The following is a 20179-nucleotide window of genomic DNA, read 5'->3' on the forward strand; positions in this document are numbered from 1 at the left end:
TTAGGGAGAAATTTTTTACGGAGAGAGTAATCAGGCATTGGAATGGGCTGCTCAGGGAGGTGGTGGATTCACCATCTCTGTAGGTTTTTAAGATGAGACTGAATGTGGCACTTAGTGCCATGGTCTAGTAACCACAGCAGTGTTGGATCAAGGGTTGGACTTGGTGATCTTGGAGGTCTTTTCCAACCTGGTTGATACTATGATTCTATGATGTGCTTCTTACAAGATTTCTGACCATTATCACATGATGAAAGATCCACTTTTATTGCTGTTGCACAGAAAAGTTGAGAAATTATCACCTAACTGAAATGGAACATCATTAATGAGATTTACTTGAATTCAAACTGTTTTTCAGTACATCCTAATCATTAGTCAGATTGGGGAAGACACCACTAGACTGATGCAGAAATTCTTACTTCTTGTTTTAACAGATGATCATCAGTATGAACTCCTTAGGTATGGTCAGTAATGTGCAGCTACATCCGTAAGGATGCCACAAGGCATCTTTGGAGGGGAACAATTAGTGCTTACACAATTGTTATTTTGGGATTACAGATTATATTGTGTGTGTTTTTCTGGCCTTACCCATATGTGACCTTGGCTAGTAACCAAACAGAGTCCTGCAGGAGATATTGTACAGCCCCAGCTGAGCATCTCACAATTCCAGTCTATACCATAGTCAGTGGTGCTTCTAAGTTCCCCTTTGCATGACTGAGGTGAATCAAGAAATTCCTCCAGTCTGCTGTTAGGCTGTACTCCTGGCAGACAGCCAGCATCAATCAGATTTCAAATGTAGATTAGATAACTTCCTGAAGACCAGTGTGAATCTTTGCTGTGTTGTCTCCTCCACTTGGCTAGTTTTACCACTAGGTTTCCTTCACTAAAAATGTTTTTCTCTTTGTACACAGGCTTTCTTACACTAAATTGCAGGACTTAGGTTTCCTTCACTAGTTGGTCTGCCCATGAGACCATTGACTGAATTTCTTTTCTGAATCCTTGAGATAGGATATTTGGAAGATTCCAGCAAAAACTCTGACCCTACATCGTCCTGTGAGTACTTGGAAACCGAACACATTGGAATCCTGTGGTGAGAGATTCAGACTCTTCCTAAATGTTACTGGAACCCTGGGACACTTCCTGGTGAGGAAAAGTAATCAGCTTGTTTCATCCAGAGCATGTCATGGTGCAATGAAAAATTTTGTTTTAGTCTTTAAGAAGACGGTTGTGGATAAGCAGCAGCATCACTGTTCAACATGCCTATTGTTCATTGAAGGGGGAAATCTGCAGAAAACCAGAGACCAGCTGTTATTCCTTGGTGCTTGTACTATACTGACAAGAAAGCAGTTATTCTGTATATTACCCAAGGAAACGTATCTTCTTACAGGACCTCTTTTCATAAAGTCATCTTTATAGCCCAAGATCCTGAGTCAAAAGCATTTGCTTCCTATTTGGCTCTTGATAGAGCAGAGACCTGCACAAACTGGAACTCCCAATTTTTCAAGAGCAAGAAATACCAATCTATTGCTAGGGAAACAGGTTTTAGCAGTGATCTATTGGTTTTAGTCTTATTTCAGAAAGAGAAAGGTGAGAATTTTTCATGGTTTTCTCTGTATTCAGTGTCTCTATAAATAGCTCCATAAAGCTGATGATAGCACTGCAGCCAGTGAGTGTGTTGGAACAAACATAGTCACCAGTCTCGAAGCAGGAGGGTTCCATATTTGGGACTTGCCCCTGTCAATCACTTCTATTCTCCCCTCAACTCCTCCTGTTTCTCACTGTAATACTCTTCTATTCTATTTTTCATTTTCCCATACCTGAAGTTCATTGATGAGTCCTGTCACACATGGATATAGGCTCAGTATCAGAGGCAACAGGAAGGGTAGTGCCAAGAAGAGGAGCTGAACAGGGAGTTATGGGTATGCTACCTCCCACGCTGCCAGCACAGTTGGAGAGAAGTGAGGGACAAGAGCAGATGGATGGATTTGGAGGAGGGCAAGGTGGAAGAGAGGTCAGGAGAGAGAGAAGGCAAAGCAAGGGAAACAAAATTCGAACTGCCCTCCAGCAGAGTGTACAATTCTCACTCCAGCACAAGACAAACCTCCCTCGAGTATTCGTCTGGACTTGGCAGCTCTGTAAGTAGTGCTACAAATGGTGTCAGTGGCAGTGCATCTTCATGCTAATGCCAGTAAGTGTTAGCTAGGAACTCCCCTGAGGACTGCTGTCCTGAAGCCAAACTAGAAAAAAGCCTGATGCTTTCAGCTATTCCTGGAGTTCATGTCCTGCCTTAGCACATCCATTCTTTTGACCAGTGAGCTGTCACATATGCATTAGAAAAGTACAGTGCCTGGGAGAGGGAGGAGGGAGGGGAAAGTATCCCAGCATCCCATGGCCGTGACTTTTGCAGAGATTTTTTTAGTGTCAGTGGGTAAGTTCTGGCGGATACCTGCTCCAGCTGGCCTTGGGCTTCCTGTTGTTTCCCTGCCATTTGTATAGCCTCAGTAACAGGAGCTCTAAGGCTGTGTTTGCAAAAGAGTAACTCTTGGGCAGTCCATTTTAGGTTTATGGGCACACTCAGACTGCAGTGCTGACAGCAGAGAGGCTGGGTCAGAATCTGGAAGTTCTTGTAAATAATCATCAAGAGCAACTTACATATGGTTATCATATTTTTCCTTTAAAACCAAGAAAAGAAAGGAGTCTGATTTATGGCTGTCTATTAATCTTGTAACAGATGGACCGGCATTTTGTAATGTATAGTGGAAAAGAGCATGTCCCCTAAAAGAACTTGAAAATCTGCTAATACATTGATGACAAATCATTGTACCTGCTTGATGCATGTATGACAAAGACCTTGTTTAATCAGGTTTTGAAATTACTCTTGAATTTATTAATTTCCTAAGATCTCTTGGCAGTGTTTACATGAGAGAAACTGTGAACACATACAGTATTGTTAGGATCCTCGGTGTCACAGGCGTTTATCTGTTATTTGTGAAATGCTTTGAGATATTTAGATAATCATGAAAGATTATTACAGACTTGGCACAACTGGTGCAAAAAGGAATATTGAGGTGTGATTGACTATCTTACACAGAAGGGGAGGGAAAGGATTTCAAGAGCATTTTCCTGCTGGGAATTGGAACTGGTGAATGAATGATTTTGAATATTTTTTTTTATAAACCCTTAGTATTCCACCGTGTTTTTTACACATTCTGGATGCTGAATACAACATTAGACTGTCTTTCTCTGTTACCTTCACTGGTAGTTTTTCTTCCCAAGTTCATAGGGGCGTGCAAGACATATGGAAAACACTGACAAATAATTTCTGGCAGATGATTTTATGCCCTCTTTTTAGATACTTCCAGTAGTGGACATTTCAATATATTGATGGCTGTTCCCATGCCTAGCTATCCTTGTAGTTAGACTTTTTCCTAATATGTAATCCCCTTCTTCCTTGCTACAAATTAATCAGTTATTCTTGCCCTGTTCTTGAGGGATCTAGGGAAGAATTCATCACTGTCTTTAGTTACTCAGTGTCTTATTTTCATTTGTGAGACTGCACTTCATCTAAACAGCATGTTCATTTATATTAAGAATACTTTGGGATACTGCAATGAAAATTGATGTGGGATGTTGAAAAGATGACTATGTTGACAATCATTTTGTGTCATGGACAAATGACATTTGAATATGTGATGAAGTTTGATTTACTGTAGTTCAAACCAGGATAAGAGATCAGTCAAAACTGATTGAAGGAAGACTGATATTTCCAGTATTCTTTGAATACAGATCCAGTGTCTGCCTGCAGTAGTTTTCTAACTCATTCTCTACTTCTATATTCCTGTGCATTTGATCCTCAGTTACAATGAAACATGTCAATATTTAGTCACCGTTCAATATTTTGGTGACAAGTGAGGCAGGGAAAGATATTGACTAGAGCAGCCTTTGTCATGCAATTCAGAGTTTGCTTCCTTTTAGTCTGAGGAAAGAAAAACATGTTTTTGTTGTCACTGTTGTCACTGCAGTTGTAGGAAAGGTTGTGCAGAAGCCAAGGATGGACATAAAATTAATGAAATAAAGTATAGATGTCCAAAATAGGAGCGACTCTTTTTGAATAGGTCTTAAAGCACACAAATCTGGGAGCAGGAGACAGATTTCTAGTCCAGCCTCGTCATTTGTTGTATGATTTTGGTTAAGCAATTTCTTTTTTTGTCTAGACCATATGTACATGGTTGTATCAGGCAAGAGTTGAACACTGCTGTCTGAACTAGGCTAGCCCAAGGAAATTGTGAACTTCTGCCTATCTGGTACAGCACTGTTTTGAGCCAAATATATCCTGCTAAGTGACTAGGCCTATAAACAGAAGCTCAGCACTATGTTAGCAAAGCTACTCAGCTTTTCTTGGCTTGAACCCGGTTTCTTTGCAAATCTTAATGAAAGTTGTATCAATCTACAAGAAGGAGACCAAAAATATTTTTAAATTGTTGTCCAGCATCCAATTTTTCCAGAATTATTTAAAAGACAGTCATATATGGCAATTATTGCTATTTGCAGTATATTCAGAGGAGTGATACTCCTTCTCTAAACATTGCTAATGCTAGGACCCTTGTTCAGAAGAGTTTATTCCCAATGAAGTAAATAATTATAATACGTGACTATTAAAAAGACATATACAAAAACTGATTTAGGATTGAATTCGTTGGTGTAGTGAGATTTTCTGAGGTTTATGTGTTTGAGAGCACTGAGATTTTAGCCCTGCAGACTTTTTATTTTCCTAGGCAGCCACTGTCAGTTTTTCCGTTCCCTGCTTTGAAAGCTCCTGTGAGATGGATGCTTGAACTGCCATTCTTGTGTGCTTTAAAGCATGTACAATTAGAAATGGCAGTCTTTCAGAAATACAGTAAGTATCAAAATGGTATTGAGATCCTCCTCTCTTTCTCACTATACTTTCTTGACTAAAATTAAATTAGCTGGTACATGCTGTTTTTCTATCTCTTTAGGGAGACTAGGTTCAGAACTCCTAAAGTGAAATTATAGAATAGCAGAGAGTCTTTCAAAAGCCTCACAAAGCAAAGGGACATGGCATAGCTCAGGGGAATGGTAATTGCATAGAGTTTTTAATCTTTTACACATTTTTTAAACTGATCACAGCTAGATTAATAAGTAATCCAACCAGTCAGGTTTACCCGGCACCCAATTTCAAGCCATTTAGCATCTACAAGAAGATCGTGATTTTCTTATACTTTTTAAAAATTGTCAGAGACATCATATTGTATTACTTCTTTTCCTTCATTGGTTAAGTGTATATGCACTTCCTGCCAGCATGAAATATTTAATCAATTTGACATTTAGCTTTATTCCAAGGTGTGTGCTGCTGACATCCATTTTCTTCAATATGTGTAGAAAGTGCATGAAATAAAATGCTTCTGTGTGAGAAGAGAAAATTAGAATGAAAGGTGATAAAAAGTGAAAAAAATCAAATCCACTCAACAAGACAAATGAATGTTTTTGTTCCCAATTGACCCAACTCCAGTAGAAAGTGACAAAAAGCATTATTGTTGGAAGGATGTTTGCTCTCTCTGTAGCTAACTCATGTTCATCATTGTAGTTTAAGTCCTGATCTATACATTGATATTCTTAGGACGTGACTGTAATGGACTGATGACTTTTTCACCAAAATCCATATGCAGGTAGCTGGGGAGACTCAGAGAAAAAACAGTGCTGAACAATGTAGTCTGAATTGTGTCCTTATGTTTATTGCAAACTGTCTGTGGTGGGTTGACCTAAGCTGGCTACCAGATACCCAACCAGGTCCTCTCTCACTCCTCCTCCTCAACAGGAGAGGGGGAGAGAATAGCATTGGAAAAGTTTGTGCATTGAGATAAAGCCAGGGAGATGAGTTAGAAATTGCCATCACAGGCAAATGAGACTTGACTTGAGGAAAATTTATTTAATTTATTGTCAATTAAAATAGATTTGAGTGATGAGAAACAAAGGTGGAAGTTAAAATACCTTTCCCCTCCTTTGGTTTTCCAAGCCCAACTTCACTGCTTCATTCCTGACTCTTCTTCCTCCTCCCGACCCCACATGGTGCAAGGGGGATGGGGAATAGGGGTTTATGGTGGGCCTAGCTGCTCTAGACTGCACCTTTCTCCTTATACTTTTTCCTTGTTCCAACATGGGTCTGTACTATGGGCTGCAGTCCTTTAAGATAAACCTGCTCCAGCATGGTCTCTCCACAGGCAGCAGTACTTCAGGAACTATCAACCTACCCTGGACTGGGGCCCTCCAGTGGTCCTCTGCTCTGGTGTGGTCCTCTCCATGAGCTCAGGGAAATACCTACTCCACCACGGTCTCTTCTATAACTCTCATTGGCTGGAGGAGAATATCTCCTAGCTCCTGGACCATTTCTTTCTCCTTCACTGATCTTGATGTCTTCAGGATTGTTTCTCATACTTTTTTCCTCATTCCTTACTGTCTGCACATTATTTTTCTCTTTCCAAAGTATGCTTTCACAGAGATGCTGTCAGCTTCACTGATGGGCTCAGCTGTGTCCTGTGGTGGGTCTGTTGAAGTCAGCAGGAACTGGCTGTGTCCAGAATGGGGCAGCCCCAGGCCTTCCACAGAGATCACTACTGTAGCCACCCTGCTATCCTCACCTTGCCACCTAAATGAAATACACTGTCACAGAGACCAGATAGCCAGGTACTTGTTTCTGTCAGGCACTTGCTGCACAGCTAAATGGGAGCAGCAATATTCTGGTAGCATGGACTGTAGAAACTGGAGAAGATTCCCAAAAGATTTGTTCTTTGGAAAAAAATGGTATCAGATAGGAGTGATAGTGTCCTTCAGTGGAAGAGAAAATTCATTCTTCTTACTTACTGCATAGCTAATGTTCTTGTCTGCCACTAAAGAAGCTCTCTGGCAAGAAAGAAGAGGCTTGAGTTTCCCTTAGTTCTACTGATCTACAGGGCCACCAGCATCACCACTGTGTGAAGACTACCATAGTTGGGAAGATCTTTTTCCATAGATGCCTTAACTCAGACCACACTGATTTCTTAATTTCTACCATGTTCCAATTTAGACTGTTTAAGATTTTTTTATTTTTGCCTAAACTATAGTTTTCTAAAGAAGAAGAATGAAAGCCACATTATAAAACAGTGGTGTTTTGTTTTCTCATTACAACTGTGTTCCAGATTAATTAAGTAGTTGGGGTATTCCAAGAAATATTAATTATTATGTTTCAATTATAACTGTTGCAGCAGAATTATGTAGATTTTTGTGGAAACTTACTGAGAATCATCATTTCGAGCACTAGATGGGAATATATGACAAATGGTACAGAAATTGCAGAACCCTTTTGGTATGACATATTTCCCAAATCTGCTGCCAGGGATGGCAAAGCAATGGTCAGATATAACTCCCTCTTGATACATGCTGACATTTCTCTGCCAAGCAACAGAGAGAACTCAATATATGAACTTTTATTTCACTAGCATTGCCCTACAATAGGAAGCAAACAGTGACTTTATTCTTTATGCAGTTTTGTAACCTGACATACTGCTCCCTTCTCCCTGTCCCACTCAGGGAAAGGAGCAATTGGGACGAATCAGTGCTACATTTGTTCCAACAGCACGTTCAATCTATTTTGTTTATTGTGTATTGCCCTTTGTGCCTTTACCTGTCTGTCTTTCATACTCCATCGAATGCTTTCCTGCTGATGACTGCATTTACAGCAGAGGGCTGAGATGTTGCTGAAGTCAGCAGCGCTAATGCTGCATTAGAGAATCCACTTCAGGGAAAACAGTGTTAGATTTAACCCATGGGGTGCCAGTGCATTGAAAAGCTCTATGCTCAGAGGCACTCTGTGTTTCCCAAACAAACAATATGTCGAGCTTTGCTTTCACAAACTGTAAATGCAATAGTAATTCAGTGGCAGTTTGCAGCAAAATGCTGTACAAACAGTAGGGCGAAATTCCCCTTGTGTGGCAAGCTCACGATGGCTTTCTCTGCTCAATTTGTGTGCACTGGGGATATGCAAAGGGACTAGGGCCAAACTGGTGTAAAACATGTCAGCACTGATAGCAGTTTTTCTTGCTTCGTGGCTATATGGATCCCGTGATCCCCAGACAGCAGTGCTTATTATTCCTATGCCTCAAACCAGAACAACCGCCACAGGGATACCAGTGTTCTGCCCCATATGTAATCGTAGCCTGCAGGCAGGATTTTTCTCCCATTTTTTGATCACAGCTGTAATGTCACCTGTTAATTAGCCCACATCATGCAAAGATGCTGCACGAATGCGAAGGCAGACACAATCGTTGTCTACTGGGATTTTTGCTCTAAAAGCCAGACTTTCTAAACCAGCATCAGATTTTTGAATGCCCAGTTATAAAAATTCAACATTCATTGCTCTGGTTAAATGGATGCTCTCTACAAAACCCACAACAGACAGAGATGAAGAATGGGGGTGGGGAGCAGGCTGGAATAACAAGCAAATCAAGTAGTGGAAAGGATTTACTGTGTCCTCATAATGCAAAATTTTGATGGTTTAATGATTTTTTGGTTACACACGGACAGAAACTTCCATGTTTCATTGCTTCCATTATGCGTATAGCAACCACCCGCTTCCTGTTGGACAGTCCAATTTCCTTCATCCGTGAACCTGCATGCATTTTCTCTTTGTGACATATTCCTGAGAAGTTTATATAGCTGATCCCTTTATACACTGATTGCCTCTGCTGTCCCTCTAACATTCCTCTTATCCTTGCTTTAACTTCAGGCACAGCCCTGCTTTCTTAATCCAAGCAGCCACTATCTGAAATCACTTTGGGGAGTCTGTGGGAAGATTTTGAAATTGGAAGCAAATGCTAGATACCCACATCCTTCAGGAACTTCTGTTTGGAGATGAGCTAGAGCCTTGAAGTGAATGCAAGATTATATGTTATCCACTGATGAGCTGCTTATTTTCCTGCCTTTCCACACTGTTCAGTCAGGAAGCCTTTTGATCTTAACTTCAGTGTGTTAACTGAAGGGTGACTGGGGTGAGAAACAAAAGCCTAGAATACTCTATCCAGTTAAACTGAAATAAATGAGGCTCCTGCTAGGACTCTAAAACAGTTATGGCCAGTGGAGTCCCTTCGTCCCCCAGTCTTTTATGATCCGTTATAAAGAAGGTGGATCCACCTCCTTTTAGTGGTCCGTTCAGGGAAGGTTTAGTGAACTTTGCTAGCACCTTACAGACATTTCTGAGCCTTGGTGCTCCAGGGTTCTGTTCTGAAACATCATACACTTGACAAAATGTCATATTTCTAAATTAGTTCAGGAAGAAATTTTGACTTATTAAGTAGTCCTATAGGAAGGATGTAGAAGTGTTGATAACCCAGTGTAGGATCTTGTGAAAGCTGTAGGGAGGATGATTAGCTCATGAATTTTCTCAGTGAAACTGGACTGTATGATAAGATTACTTTATAATTCTAACTAAATTTCTAGTTTTAATTCAAACATAAGACATGGGAAATTTTGGATACTCGACTATTTAAACGTTTCAAGAATGCATAATTTCCTTTCTTTTAAAAAACCCTCCCATTATATTATTAGGATTTTGGGGAAACATATTGTTACTTACCTTCAGATGCACATCAATGAGCCTTTTTACTTTAGCCAAAAGTACCTTGTTGTCTTCCTTGAGTGGAGCCACTAAAATGGGGGATCAAATGTCCAGTTTCATTCTTGATCACTTCATGTTTCAAACTTAAAGCCAGCTGCTGAGTTTATAAATGCATAAGTATATGTGGCCTCTGTCTAATTCTGTGCTGAATCCTGTGAAAGCAACATTTTTATTAGATGTGTCAAGAACACTCTACTATACTCTCATTAAAATGTACATACATTCCTGGGTGCCCATGTAACACAGGGCTGTGGAAGAAAATTAATTACTAAATAATACGCTGTTAAACCTGACTTACATTTTTTGCAGATAGAAATTATGACAGCAGACAGAAATTGTGTCATCCAGAGGAGGAGATGTTTATTTTAAAAAATTGTTTTTGGTTTAAATCATTTGAGAAACTCTCCTCTAAAACCAGCTTTCTTTGGTATCTCTTGTGTTCTTGGCATATTTGGGTAAGATAGTTGCCAGGATATAGATCAGTGTGACAAAGCCATGTTTTAATGTTTTCGTAGTCAAAAGCCAGTTGGAATTTTGTCTCAGGGTTTTGGTTCTTATTTGAAGCTGTTCTGACGTGTCTGTTCTTTGAACCTGTCTGGAGATTTTCTTTTTAAATTAGAACTACTTTCCAGTCTTAATAGGTTATGTAGCTCACCCTGCTACGGTAAAGCAGAGCCAACTATACCTAGATATTTCTGGCAGAAATAAGTCTAACCTGTTCTTAGAAAAATTGGTTTCCTGAAGAAAAGCATACCTGCAGTAGTAAAGGACAATGTTTGGCCTGAAGCAATGTCTTATGGTTCATTACTTCAATAGCTCCAGTGTTTTACTACATAGTTTTGCTTTAGAGTAGACTATTTCAGTTGGAAGGAACCTACAACAGCCATCTAGTCCAACTGCAAACTGCTTCAGTTGGGTTAATCCTTGTAAAATCATGGAATGGTTTTAAGGTCCCTCCTAAATCATAGGAGGGACCTTAATGTTCATCTAGTTCCAACCCCCCTGCCATTGGCAAGGACACCTTCCACTAGACCAGGTTGTTCAGAGCCCCATCCAAACTGGCCTTGAACATTTCCAGAGATGGGACATCCACATCTTCTTTGGGTAGCCTGTTCCAGTGCCTCACCACCCTTACAGTAAAGGATTTCTTCCTAATATGTAATCTAAACCTACACTTAATTTGAAGCCATTCCCCCTTGTCCTATCACTACATACCCCTGTAAAAAGTCACTCTATCTTTCTTGTAGGCTCCCTTCAGGTGCTGGAAGGCTGGAGTTAGGGCCCACTTCTCAAGCTTGTCCAGGTCCCTCTGACGGATCCTGTCCTTCAGGTGTGTCAACCACACCACTCAGCTTGGTGTCATCCGTAAATTTGCTGAGGGTGCACTTGATCCCTTTGTCTGTGTCATGAAATCAGATATTAATTAACACTGGTCCAGTATGGACCCCTGCAGGACACCACCTGTCACTGATACCCATTGAGACTCTAAGCTGACCACTACCCCCTGGATGTGACTGCCCAACCAGTTTCTTATCCATCTAACATGGAATCCATGTCTCTCCAGTCTAGAGAGAAGGATGTTGTGTGTCAAAGTGCAGATAAATAACATCTGTAGCCCTTCCCTTGGCCGCTGATGTAGTCACTCCATCATAGAAGGTCACTAGGTTTGCCAGACAGGACTTTCCCTTGATGAACCTGTGCTGACTGTCCCAAGCCACCTCCCTGTCCTCCATGTGCCATAGCATAGCTTCTAGGAGGATCTGTTCTGTGATCTTCCCGGGTACAGAGATGGGGCTGACAGGTTGGTGGTTCCCAGGGTCCTCCTTTCTACCCTTTTAAAGATGGGTTCAATGTTCCCCCTTTTCCAGTCACCTGGGACTTCACTTGACTGCCATGACTTTTCAAGTATCATGGAGAGTAGCTTGACAACTACGTCAGCCAATTCCCTCAGGACTCTGGGATTTATCTCACTGGGTCCCATAGACTTCTGTACATTCAGGAACCTGATCTTTAGCGCTTGCTAAAAAAAAAAAAAAAAAGCATTTTGCTCTCCCAGTTGCCATTATGCTTAATTGAGAGGTGTGAGTAGAGAGATTGTCACTGAAGATGGAGGCAAAAAAGTTGTTGAGTACTTGAACCTTGTTAACATTTTACCACCATTGTTTTTGTTAACATTTTACCACCATTGTTTTTGTTAACATTTTACCACCACTTTACCACCATTTACTGCTTTGTTAACAGTTTACCACCATTGTTTATTGAGGGGCTACACCTTGTTTGACCTTCCTTTTCTTGTTAACATACCAGTAGAAACTCTTGTTATTATTTGCATGCCTTGTGAGGTTCAGTTCCACCATTGCCTTGGTCTTCCTCACCTCATCGCTATACAACTGACCTTCATCTCTATACTCTTCCCAGCTAACCTGTCCTTGTCTCCACTGTCTGTGCATTTGCTTCTTTACCTTTAGTTTGACCAGCATTTCCTTACTCAGCTTCAGCTATGCAAGACTCTTGCCTTCCTTGCCCAACATCTTGCTCCTGGGGATTGCTGGGCTGCTGTGTGTGTCGCCTTCCTAGCCAAACACCCCATTATTCCTTTGAGATATTTCCCTGGTGTTTTCTAGTGGCTTCTGTTACCTCAGGACTGACTGGCTTATCTCCCTAAGGCTTCTAGTGTGCTCCAATGTGCCTAGCACAGTTTGGAGTGACTGGCAAAGTGCCCTCACCAGCACCCTGTCTCTCTGTCTAGTTGCATATCATCCCACAGCTTGCCAGGGTAGAGCCTGATATTGGCTCCCTCCCCCCTTACATCTAGTTTAAAGCTCTGCCTGTGAGCCTTGCTAGTTCCCGAGCAAAGACGCTCCTCCATCTCTTGCTGAGAAAAGTGAGTCCTGTCTGATGCCAACATGCCTGGTGCTGTGGAGGCCATTTCATTGTCAAAACCCCCAAAATTCTGGTTTTGGTGACACCAGCCGAGGAGGCATAGACTCAGTCTGTCCGTTTCTTCCCATGTTGCTGCCTTCAACTGTAACTACAGAGGAGGCTATAACTCATGCTCCAGATTCCCTGGCCAAACGTCTGAAGGCCCAGAAGTCCTTTTTGATTACCCTCGGACCATGTGTAAGCGACTTCCTCGACCCCTACGTGGAAGATCAGGAACGGGCAGTAGTCTGAGGGCCGTACCAAGCTGAAAAGTGTCCTGGAGACGTCTGTAACCCAGGCTCCAGGAGACACCTGACACCTCTATGGTCTGGGCCTGGTCAACATATTGGGCCTTCTGTTCGTCTTACAAGGGAAACACCTACAACTATAACGAGTTAACCTTTGCTCCTGTCATCTTGACAGTGAGTGAAAGTCTTGCTTCCTTAATTCTCATCAATATTAGCAGAATTCTCAGGTATTTAAGCTCCTCACATGTCAGTGGGAGTTCTGGCTTTGCCGTTAGCCTGTATAAGTGCAGGTAGCATGGTGATCTCGGATGTGAACAACTGTACAGATCCTAACATTGCAATTTCACTTCTAACATCAGTGTCTTCAGTTGCTTTATTTTGAAACTTATCCAAATAATCAGCAACTCACCTTTCTTTCCCCTCTGGCATCCTTTTACTGGGATAAGGCCTGTTTGGAAACACTGGTGTGTTAATTTGAGGGTTCCTGTTCCTTTGAGATTACCTGTCTGCTAATATAGTGCCTGCATGTGAGTAGAGATTCATCATCACTTTCACTGAGGCAGATTAAGCCTTCTTTGATATGATTTAACAAACACATATGGATGAGACTCTGGTCTGGGAAAAGGCTGTTCTGACACTAGCTTGTTTTGAAAAAACATGAACAAATAAAGTAGAAATTGTTCTGCATTTATTGTAAACATGTCTAAACCAGTTCTACAAATCCAAGAATTTATGTATACCTTTATTTTTTAAACTATTTACATACCTCTGCACATTGTTGAATTGCCACTGTAGTCCATTCTTTGATTTTAGTAAAACTACTTGTTAAACTTCTGGAAGTTTATGTTTTACATTCAGACATGGAGTCTTCCAGGACACTTTTGCTAGAAAAGTAAACACTATTTTATCTCTTTGCAGCTGATGAAACCATGGTTTAAAGACAAATGGCAGCTCTTTTGTGAGAGCACAGTTTCACAGAGGCAGTGTTCCGATTAGAAATCAGGATTTCTGACTTTTTACCATGTGCTTAAGTCACTGACCCCACTGTCCTGTTGTAGAGAGTGGGAGAACTGCTAGATGGAGTATCTACACTGTTTTTTCAACACCTAACTGCTGCTTAAAATCTCTGAGTATTGACTGTAGTTGCGCTTGTGCATCAGCTTTGTAAGAAGACCATTTCTGTTATACATCAGTTGCTTAACTCGCTGCTTTAGTAGAATCATCCTGCATATTTGTTTATATAATATAAAATACTTCAGGATCAACAGTTCTACATTCACTTAGGGTAGCTATTACTAATAGAAAATGAAAGATAAACACAGTTCTTCAGAAAAGAGTTATATTTTATTTTAGAGATAAGCAAGCTGAGCACAGTAATCCACTGAGCTGTTTAAGTGAGAAAATATTTATAAGAACATTTTACATTCTCTAACCTGAACTGTCCATCTTGTTCTTAAATCAGTACAACACATTTTCCTAAGAAGACAGAATCAAACAGGCCATGATTTTACTGTAAAGCTTTTATTAACACTTTGCCAGAAACATGATTTGAATAAGAAACAACATTTATACTAGCAGAGAGGAAAACTCACAAAAGCTGTTTTCCTGCTACCAGCTCTTGAATTCCATCCTCTTGACTTACATTTGTGGGATATCAAAGGCAGGCATCTCTTTCCCCTGAAAGGCTCACCCAGCCTACAGTGGACTATGCCAGTTGTGGTAAGGTGGATAGCTATTTAAAAAAATCATAGCATGCTCTTTCTCTCATGTGAATTCTGCACTCTTCTTGCCATGTGAACCTTGAATCTTGAGTCTATTTTGCTGAGTAAGTAATCTCAAGTGTGCAAAATCAGCCCTCAGGCTTGAAGATTTTGTATTGATTCACAATAGACACAGTAGTTACTGGCTCTAACTAATGCAAATTGTTTGAATTCCATGGAATCCATGGAAGCTATGTTACACAGTTACATCTGCTGAGCCACTTTGGTGAGTACTCAGATTTATTTAGTTCAGTAAGGAGATGTTGTAACTGAGATTTAAGATGTTTACCTGCAGGGGAAGAGAGGTTCTGACTGCTTCACACAACCTCACTACTTTATGTTTCTTCTGAATATTGTCCTGGTATATCCTGCTGAAACTCACTGTATCTATTACAATAATAATTTAAGGAGATTTAGAGAATAAATATATTGATATCTTACAAAAAATGTGACTTCTTTCTAGCATGGTCACTCTTCTCCCTGTTGTCACTCCAAGTTATTAAAACTTACATGAAATGTATCTGGAGGTAAGGGAAAATACCCTTTTAAGTTTGATATTACTCCATCCTGGTTGATAAGTGTTGGGAACCATAATGACTTTTGATGGGTAAACTGAGCAACTGTGCCACGGAGTGTTGGAAAATTGAGATACACAAAAAAGAAATCAACCACAGAAGGTTTTCCTCTGATCCTGGATTCTTTCTGTTTGGTATCTGGAGCCTTCAAGTCACATATGAAATGAAATATTAATAGTAAGGCAATTATAGATTTATGTGTTTTGTTGGTTATCAAGTAAGCTGGAAGCTCTGTACCCCATGCAATGCTTCAGAGATGTATTGCTTCTAGGAAAACATGCCTGTATTAAACAGCTGAGTTCTTAAATTTCTCAGTATCGTAAAATGGTTTCTATTGGGAAAGAGTTGTAGCTCACTTCAGACTCAAGGTGTAATCACGTTTTATGTTCAAATTATATAGAACTGGTGTATAATGCCACTGTGATGGGATGTTGTATATTTTTCTGTTTTAATTTCTAAGCAAAACAGCAAGACACATTGTGAATAAGTTCAGCAAATGCACCTAAAGTCACTGTATTTTAACTGTAATCTGATTTAGGTCTAATATGCAATAAATTAATCCAGTTTCAAAGAAATTACAGGCCAGTGACAGCTGCACCATGGTAAGATTACACAGGACTTAGTTTTAAAATGAATCCAGCATCTTCAAAGCTTACATGTGGTGCCATTAAACCGGTGGATGCTGAGGAACCTGGCCTCATCCTGCCATTGCTAACACTGGCAACAGAGAGTGGGGAGGTGTGATACTGAGACACTTGAATTATTTGGGGATGACCCAGCTTTGATTTGGATGCCTTGGTAGCTTGACACAGCGGTCAGGCTATTAAGTCTGATTGGAGGTCAGGGCTTATTAGCTCTGATGTACTGCTGAGGTCATCTGGGCTGTACAGCATCTCAGTTGCAAGCTGAGAGGCCCATATTTGTGCTTGGCATGTAACTTCGACCTCAGATGTCTAGTATGCTTTGGCTGACACATGATTTATGCTAAAATTTTTGAGGCTTTCAGGCTTTAAGAACATTTTTAGAAGTGATGGTTTTGTGAATCCGTGTAAATAATATGAGCCTATTTATGTTACCGAGCCAAACAGCATAGTGGTCTGTAAAGCATTTTCTGTTTCTGTCATTAACAGTTCAATTTTTTAGCACTATTAATACTATTAGTAATATGATTTAAGGACATAAATCACTGCCAGGTTCCCTCACCAAACACCACCATGTGTAATATGTATCCTAACTAGTCAAAATTTTCATGTTCTTTTCTAATAAATGGTTTTGGGCATATTTCTGAAAATTTTGCACATATAACTGGACTGTCCAGCTCTAGAGGTAATGGGTGAAGCAACCCCTTGAGGTAGCTGGCGTATGGATGAATAAAGCAGACATTGAACCTTCCAGATGAGAAGAATCTGTGAATTATATCTATGCGAAGACCATGGTTATGTGAGAGTCTTGAAGATGGTGTTGAGGATAATTGTATGTGAAGATCAAGGTCATACCCTAAGGAATTTGATTTTGAATAAGATTTTTTGCTTTGTGTTTCAGTGGCTGTTCCCTCAGCAGTGCCAGCTTGTGAGCCCGAGCCCAAAACTAACGGGCATCATCCATCTTCACAATTCACTGTTTCCTCACGAGCCTCTATTTTTGCTGCCATGGAAGCCCCTACTCAAGGTCTGCAGACAGTCATGAGTTGGAAAACAGTGATAGTCATCTTTGTCGTGGTGTTAGTTTACCTGGTGACGGGAGGACTTGTCTTCCATTGCCTGGAGCAGCCCTTCGAAAGTCTGCAGAAGAACACAATCGCGCTAGAGAAGGCTGACTTTCTTCGGGAGCACACGTGTGTAAATGAGATAGAGCTGGAGACACTGATTCAGGTAGGCCATGTGAAGAAGACAGTATATCTTGGAAGTTAGGATAAACAGCTTGGTGGTTCATTGGTCAACTGAGTTGGTAGGCAACAAAATTGTTCACAGAGCCCTTGGAATGGGCAGACTCTTTCCCAGTCATTTTAAAGGCAAGAAACAGAAATTATGTCTCCAAAACATTGTAAATATAGAATCATAGAATGAGCTGAATTGAAAGGGAGCCATCAGGATCATGGAGTCCAACTCCTGGCCCTATGCAGAATATCCCAAGAATAACACCATGTGCTTAAAAACCTTGTCCAAACACTTCTCAAACTTTGTCAGGCTTGATGCTGTGATCGCTTCCCTGGGGAGCCTGTTCCAGTGCTCAGCCACCCTCTGGGTGAAAAACATTTCCTGATACCCAACCTCAACCTCTCCCAACTCAGCTTTATGCCATTTGCTTGAGTCCTGTCACTGTTCATATAAGTGGAGAGAATGGTGCTTGTATTCACTAGAATAAAGAAAGATGTGTGCAAAGAAAAGCAGAACTTAGTATCTGGAAGAAATTTTTGTGAGAGATGACAAATTTGCAAGACATTTGCCTATTATCTCTGTAAATTTTCAAAAAGCGTTAAGTTATTAATTCTTCCTCCAAATTAAACATGGCAACTGGAAGAGCAAACAGAAAATGATAGGTGGGATTTTTGAAATAAATATTCAACTAAGAATTCTGAACTTACTGCTATATTAACTTACAAGTTTACTATTGTAACTTTTAAATAAATGAAGGATGATGAAGTATACCATTAAAAATAGAAAATACTTGTAATTTAAAAGCTACGAAATCTTTAAGGAAATATTAAGTATGCAAGGATAACCGGAAAATCTAGTAACATGCACAAAAAGTCTTTCAAAGATAGATTTATCTTTCATTGATTAAAACCTTAGACAAGGAAAATATTAGGGATCTTATGAGACTTCTGAAGAGTATCTTCCATGTAGAAACCTATCAGTTAGCCTGGAATAAATGAAAATGCGAGATACCTAAGGAATATATTCCAAAGTTGAACTTCAGACTCTTGTTTCAGATCTGAATTTGTGTCTGAGCCTTCCAAGAGCACAGCATGTTTCCCTCTGGGGTGTTGCACCAGAACTCTGTTGTGATTTCAGGCTGTTTGAAAGAACACGGAGCTGTCTCCTGGATTATTGTGTCTATCTATCCACCTATGTGAATGAAATTTGTAAGCACTTCTATGACTATATAGGTTTTGGATCAAGGCTGGCTTAGATCACATCCTTCATGCGTCTGCAAAAGACAGGTGAACGTGTTAGGCTGCCAAGGTTCAGGGATACTGGATATTGTTCAGCGATACTGGATAATGTATGCTGGCTAATTAAAGAATTTTTTGAAAACACTAGAAGCAAGAAATTTGTATTCCCTTAATGGGAATGTCACTAGTAAAAGATATGCAGAATGCTTTCTTTCCTAGCAGAAAGCAGAACTCATACAAGCAAAGCACCTGAGCAAGTTGGTGGAGTTCTGCATAGTGACTGCAGCAGTAAGATTTCTAAACAGTCCTTATTGTCTAGCCTAAGCTATGTAGCAAAACCGATTCTTTATTTTACACAATATTTTTCCTTCTTTCACCTCAAAAGTGGTGACACTAAAATAAAGAACAGGCATACTGTGTCATTGGAAGGCAGATATTCTGAACAAATTTTTCAATCTCCTGAGACTCCAGTATGTCTTCAGGCATTACACTGGGTAACTGGAAGTCATTTTGCAAAGGTAAATTAAATGGGCTTAGCAGCTGAGCATGTGAATATCTTAAAGCCAAGTGATGTGAAATATTGAAACAGGTTTGTCAATAAAGAAGAAGTTTCTTTGGATTCTTCTATATGTCTAGGGGTGAAACTGGCTCCAGGAATGTAGTCGTGTATGCTGATGCAGAAAACTCTGATTGTAACTGACTTGCACAGAAGAACAGTGAACCACTGCTTGAAGATAATGTCAGGGGGTTAACGTTGTGCTTTCATGCCTTCATGCTGATGATCTCAAAAGTGACATTCCCCTGCCTGGCACAATCCATTTCTGCATTGCAACAAATGCTGCATCTGGCTTTATAACTGTGAGTTCAGACTGATGTGGCAACCTCCATGAGTCCTGGCTGCTGTGCTGTGTGCAGTCAGCACCTGGCTATCACTGGGGGAACTATTCATAATTAATGTTATTTGACTACCTGAAAGCCTTTAGATGAACACAGATCATACTCTCCAGAGTGACCATGTTGATTCACCTCTGTGCTTTGGAGAATATGGAAAAATACAAAAAGGGAGACCTTAGAACTGACTTGTATTATTTTACTGTGGGGATAGCTCTCAATCTTTTAAGAAGAGGAAAGGAGTATCATGGTCCTTACAAGACTAATGATGGAAAAATTTATACCTTTGCCTAAATTTCAATCTTTGAAAGGATTCCCCTTGGAAAACCTTTGAGGAAGATATACAGCACTGTATGAGGAAGCTGCTAAAATGTAGTGGGGATGTGACATCCTTCCAATCTTTATCTCTAATAACCAATTGCACATATTAGCACTGGTAGCACAACTGTGAATTGCTGAGTCCAGACTTGGAAGTTAATTCATAGACTTCAGAAGTAATACAGTGATGAAAGCAGTGCAAATCCCTAGGAAGATTCAAAGTATTTTAAATTTGTATTTGTCTCTTGAGTTTTGGTTCAGGTCTGTCTAATACTAACACAATGACAGGTAACTTTTTCTTAATAGTAGCAAGTATTTCACAGTGCAGTCCAAACTCTCCTGAAGTGGAAGTTCTTAAGTGCACATTTTTAACGCACATTTCTGCATCTGAACATGTTTGTTGCAGTGAAGCAAGTGCACTATTTAATGCCTTATGTGATCTACAGCTTGGAAAATAGTGAATACCAGATTAAGAAAATGACAAAACCCTGTGTTCTATATCAACACTTTTGAGCTGGACAGAACTAAAACCTAGAATATGATAAAAGACAATAAAACTTCAGGTGCTTTAAGTACATTTAACTGTATTTTACCTCTTAGATCAAGTAGCAGAAGATAGCAGGACTCAGGTGACTAGACAGAGTTGAAAAGAAAAATAACATTGATAGGTACATTTGCTAACATAC

The 20179-nt window shown here is 40.2% G+C and overlaps 1 protein-coding gene across 4 annotated transcripts in view; it reads left to right on the forward strand.

Moving 5' to 3' along the window:
• The window catches only part of KCNK10 (potassium two pore domain channel subfamily K member 10), a 70322-nt gene that overhangs the window by 13001 nt on the left and 37142 nt on the right, over positions 1-20179 (forward strand). The window contains exons 1-2 of one of the 4 annotated variants that reach the window (XM_051806655.1): positions 12530-12548; positions 16712-17040. In XM_051806655.1, the coding sequence (XP_051662615.1) occupies position 12548; positions 16712-17040 (330 nt within the window). In that variant the 5' untranslated portion in view covers positions 12530-12547. Of the gene's footprint in view, positions 1-12529; positions 12549-12643; positions 13062-16711; positions 17041-20179 lie in introns of those variants that run through there. The other 3 variants (XM_051806656.1, XM_051806654.1, XM_051806653.1) reach the window with 3 other exon arrangements.

The sequence above is a fragment of the Manacus candei genome, unplaced genomic scaffold, assembly GCF_025592945.1.
Source record: "Manacus candei isolate 608988 ecotype Guabito, Panama unplaced genomic scaffold, ASM2559294v1 h1tg000067l, whole genome shotgun sequence".
Taxonomy (NCBI): Eukaryota; Metazoa; Chordata; class Aves; order Passeriformes; family Pipridae; genus Manacus; species Manacus candei.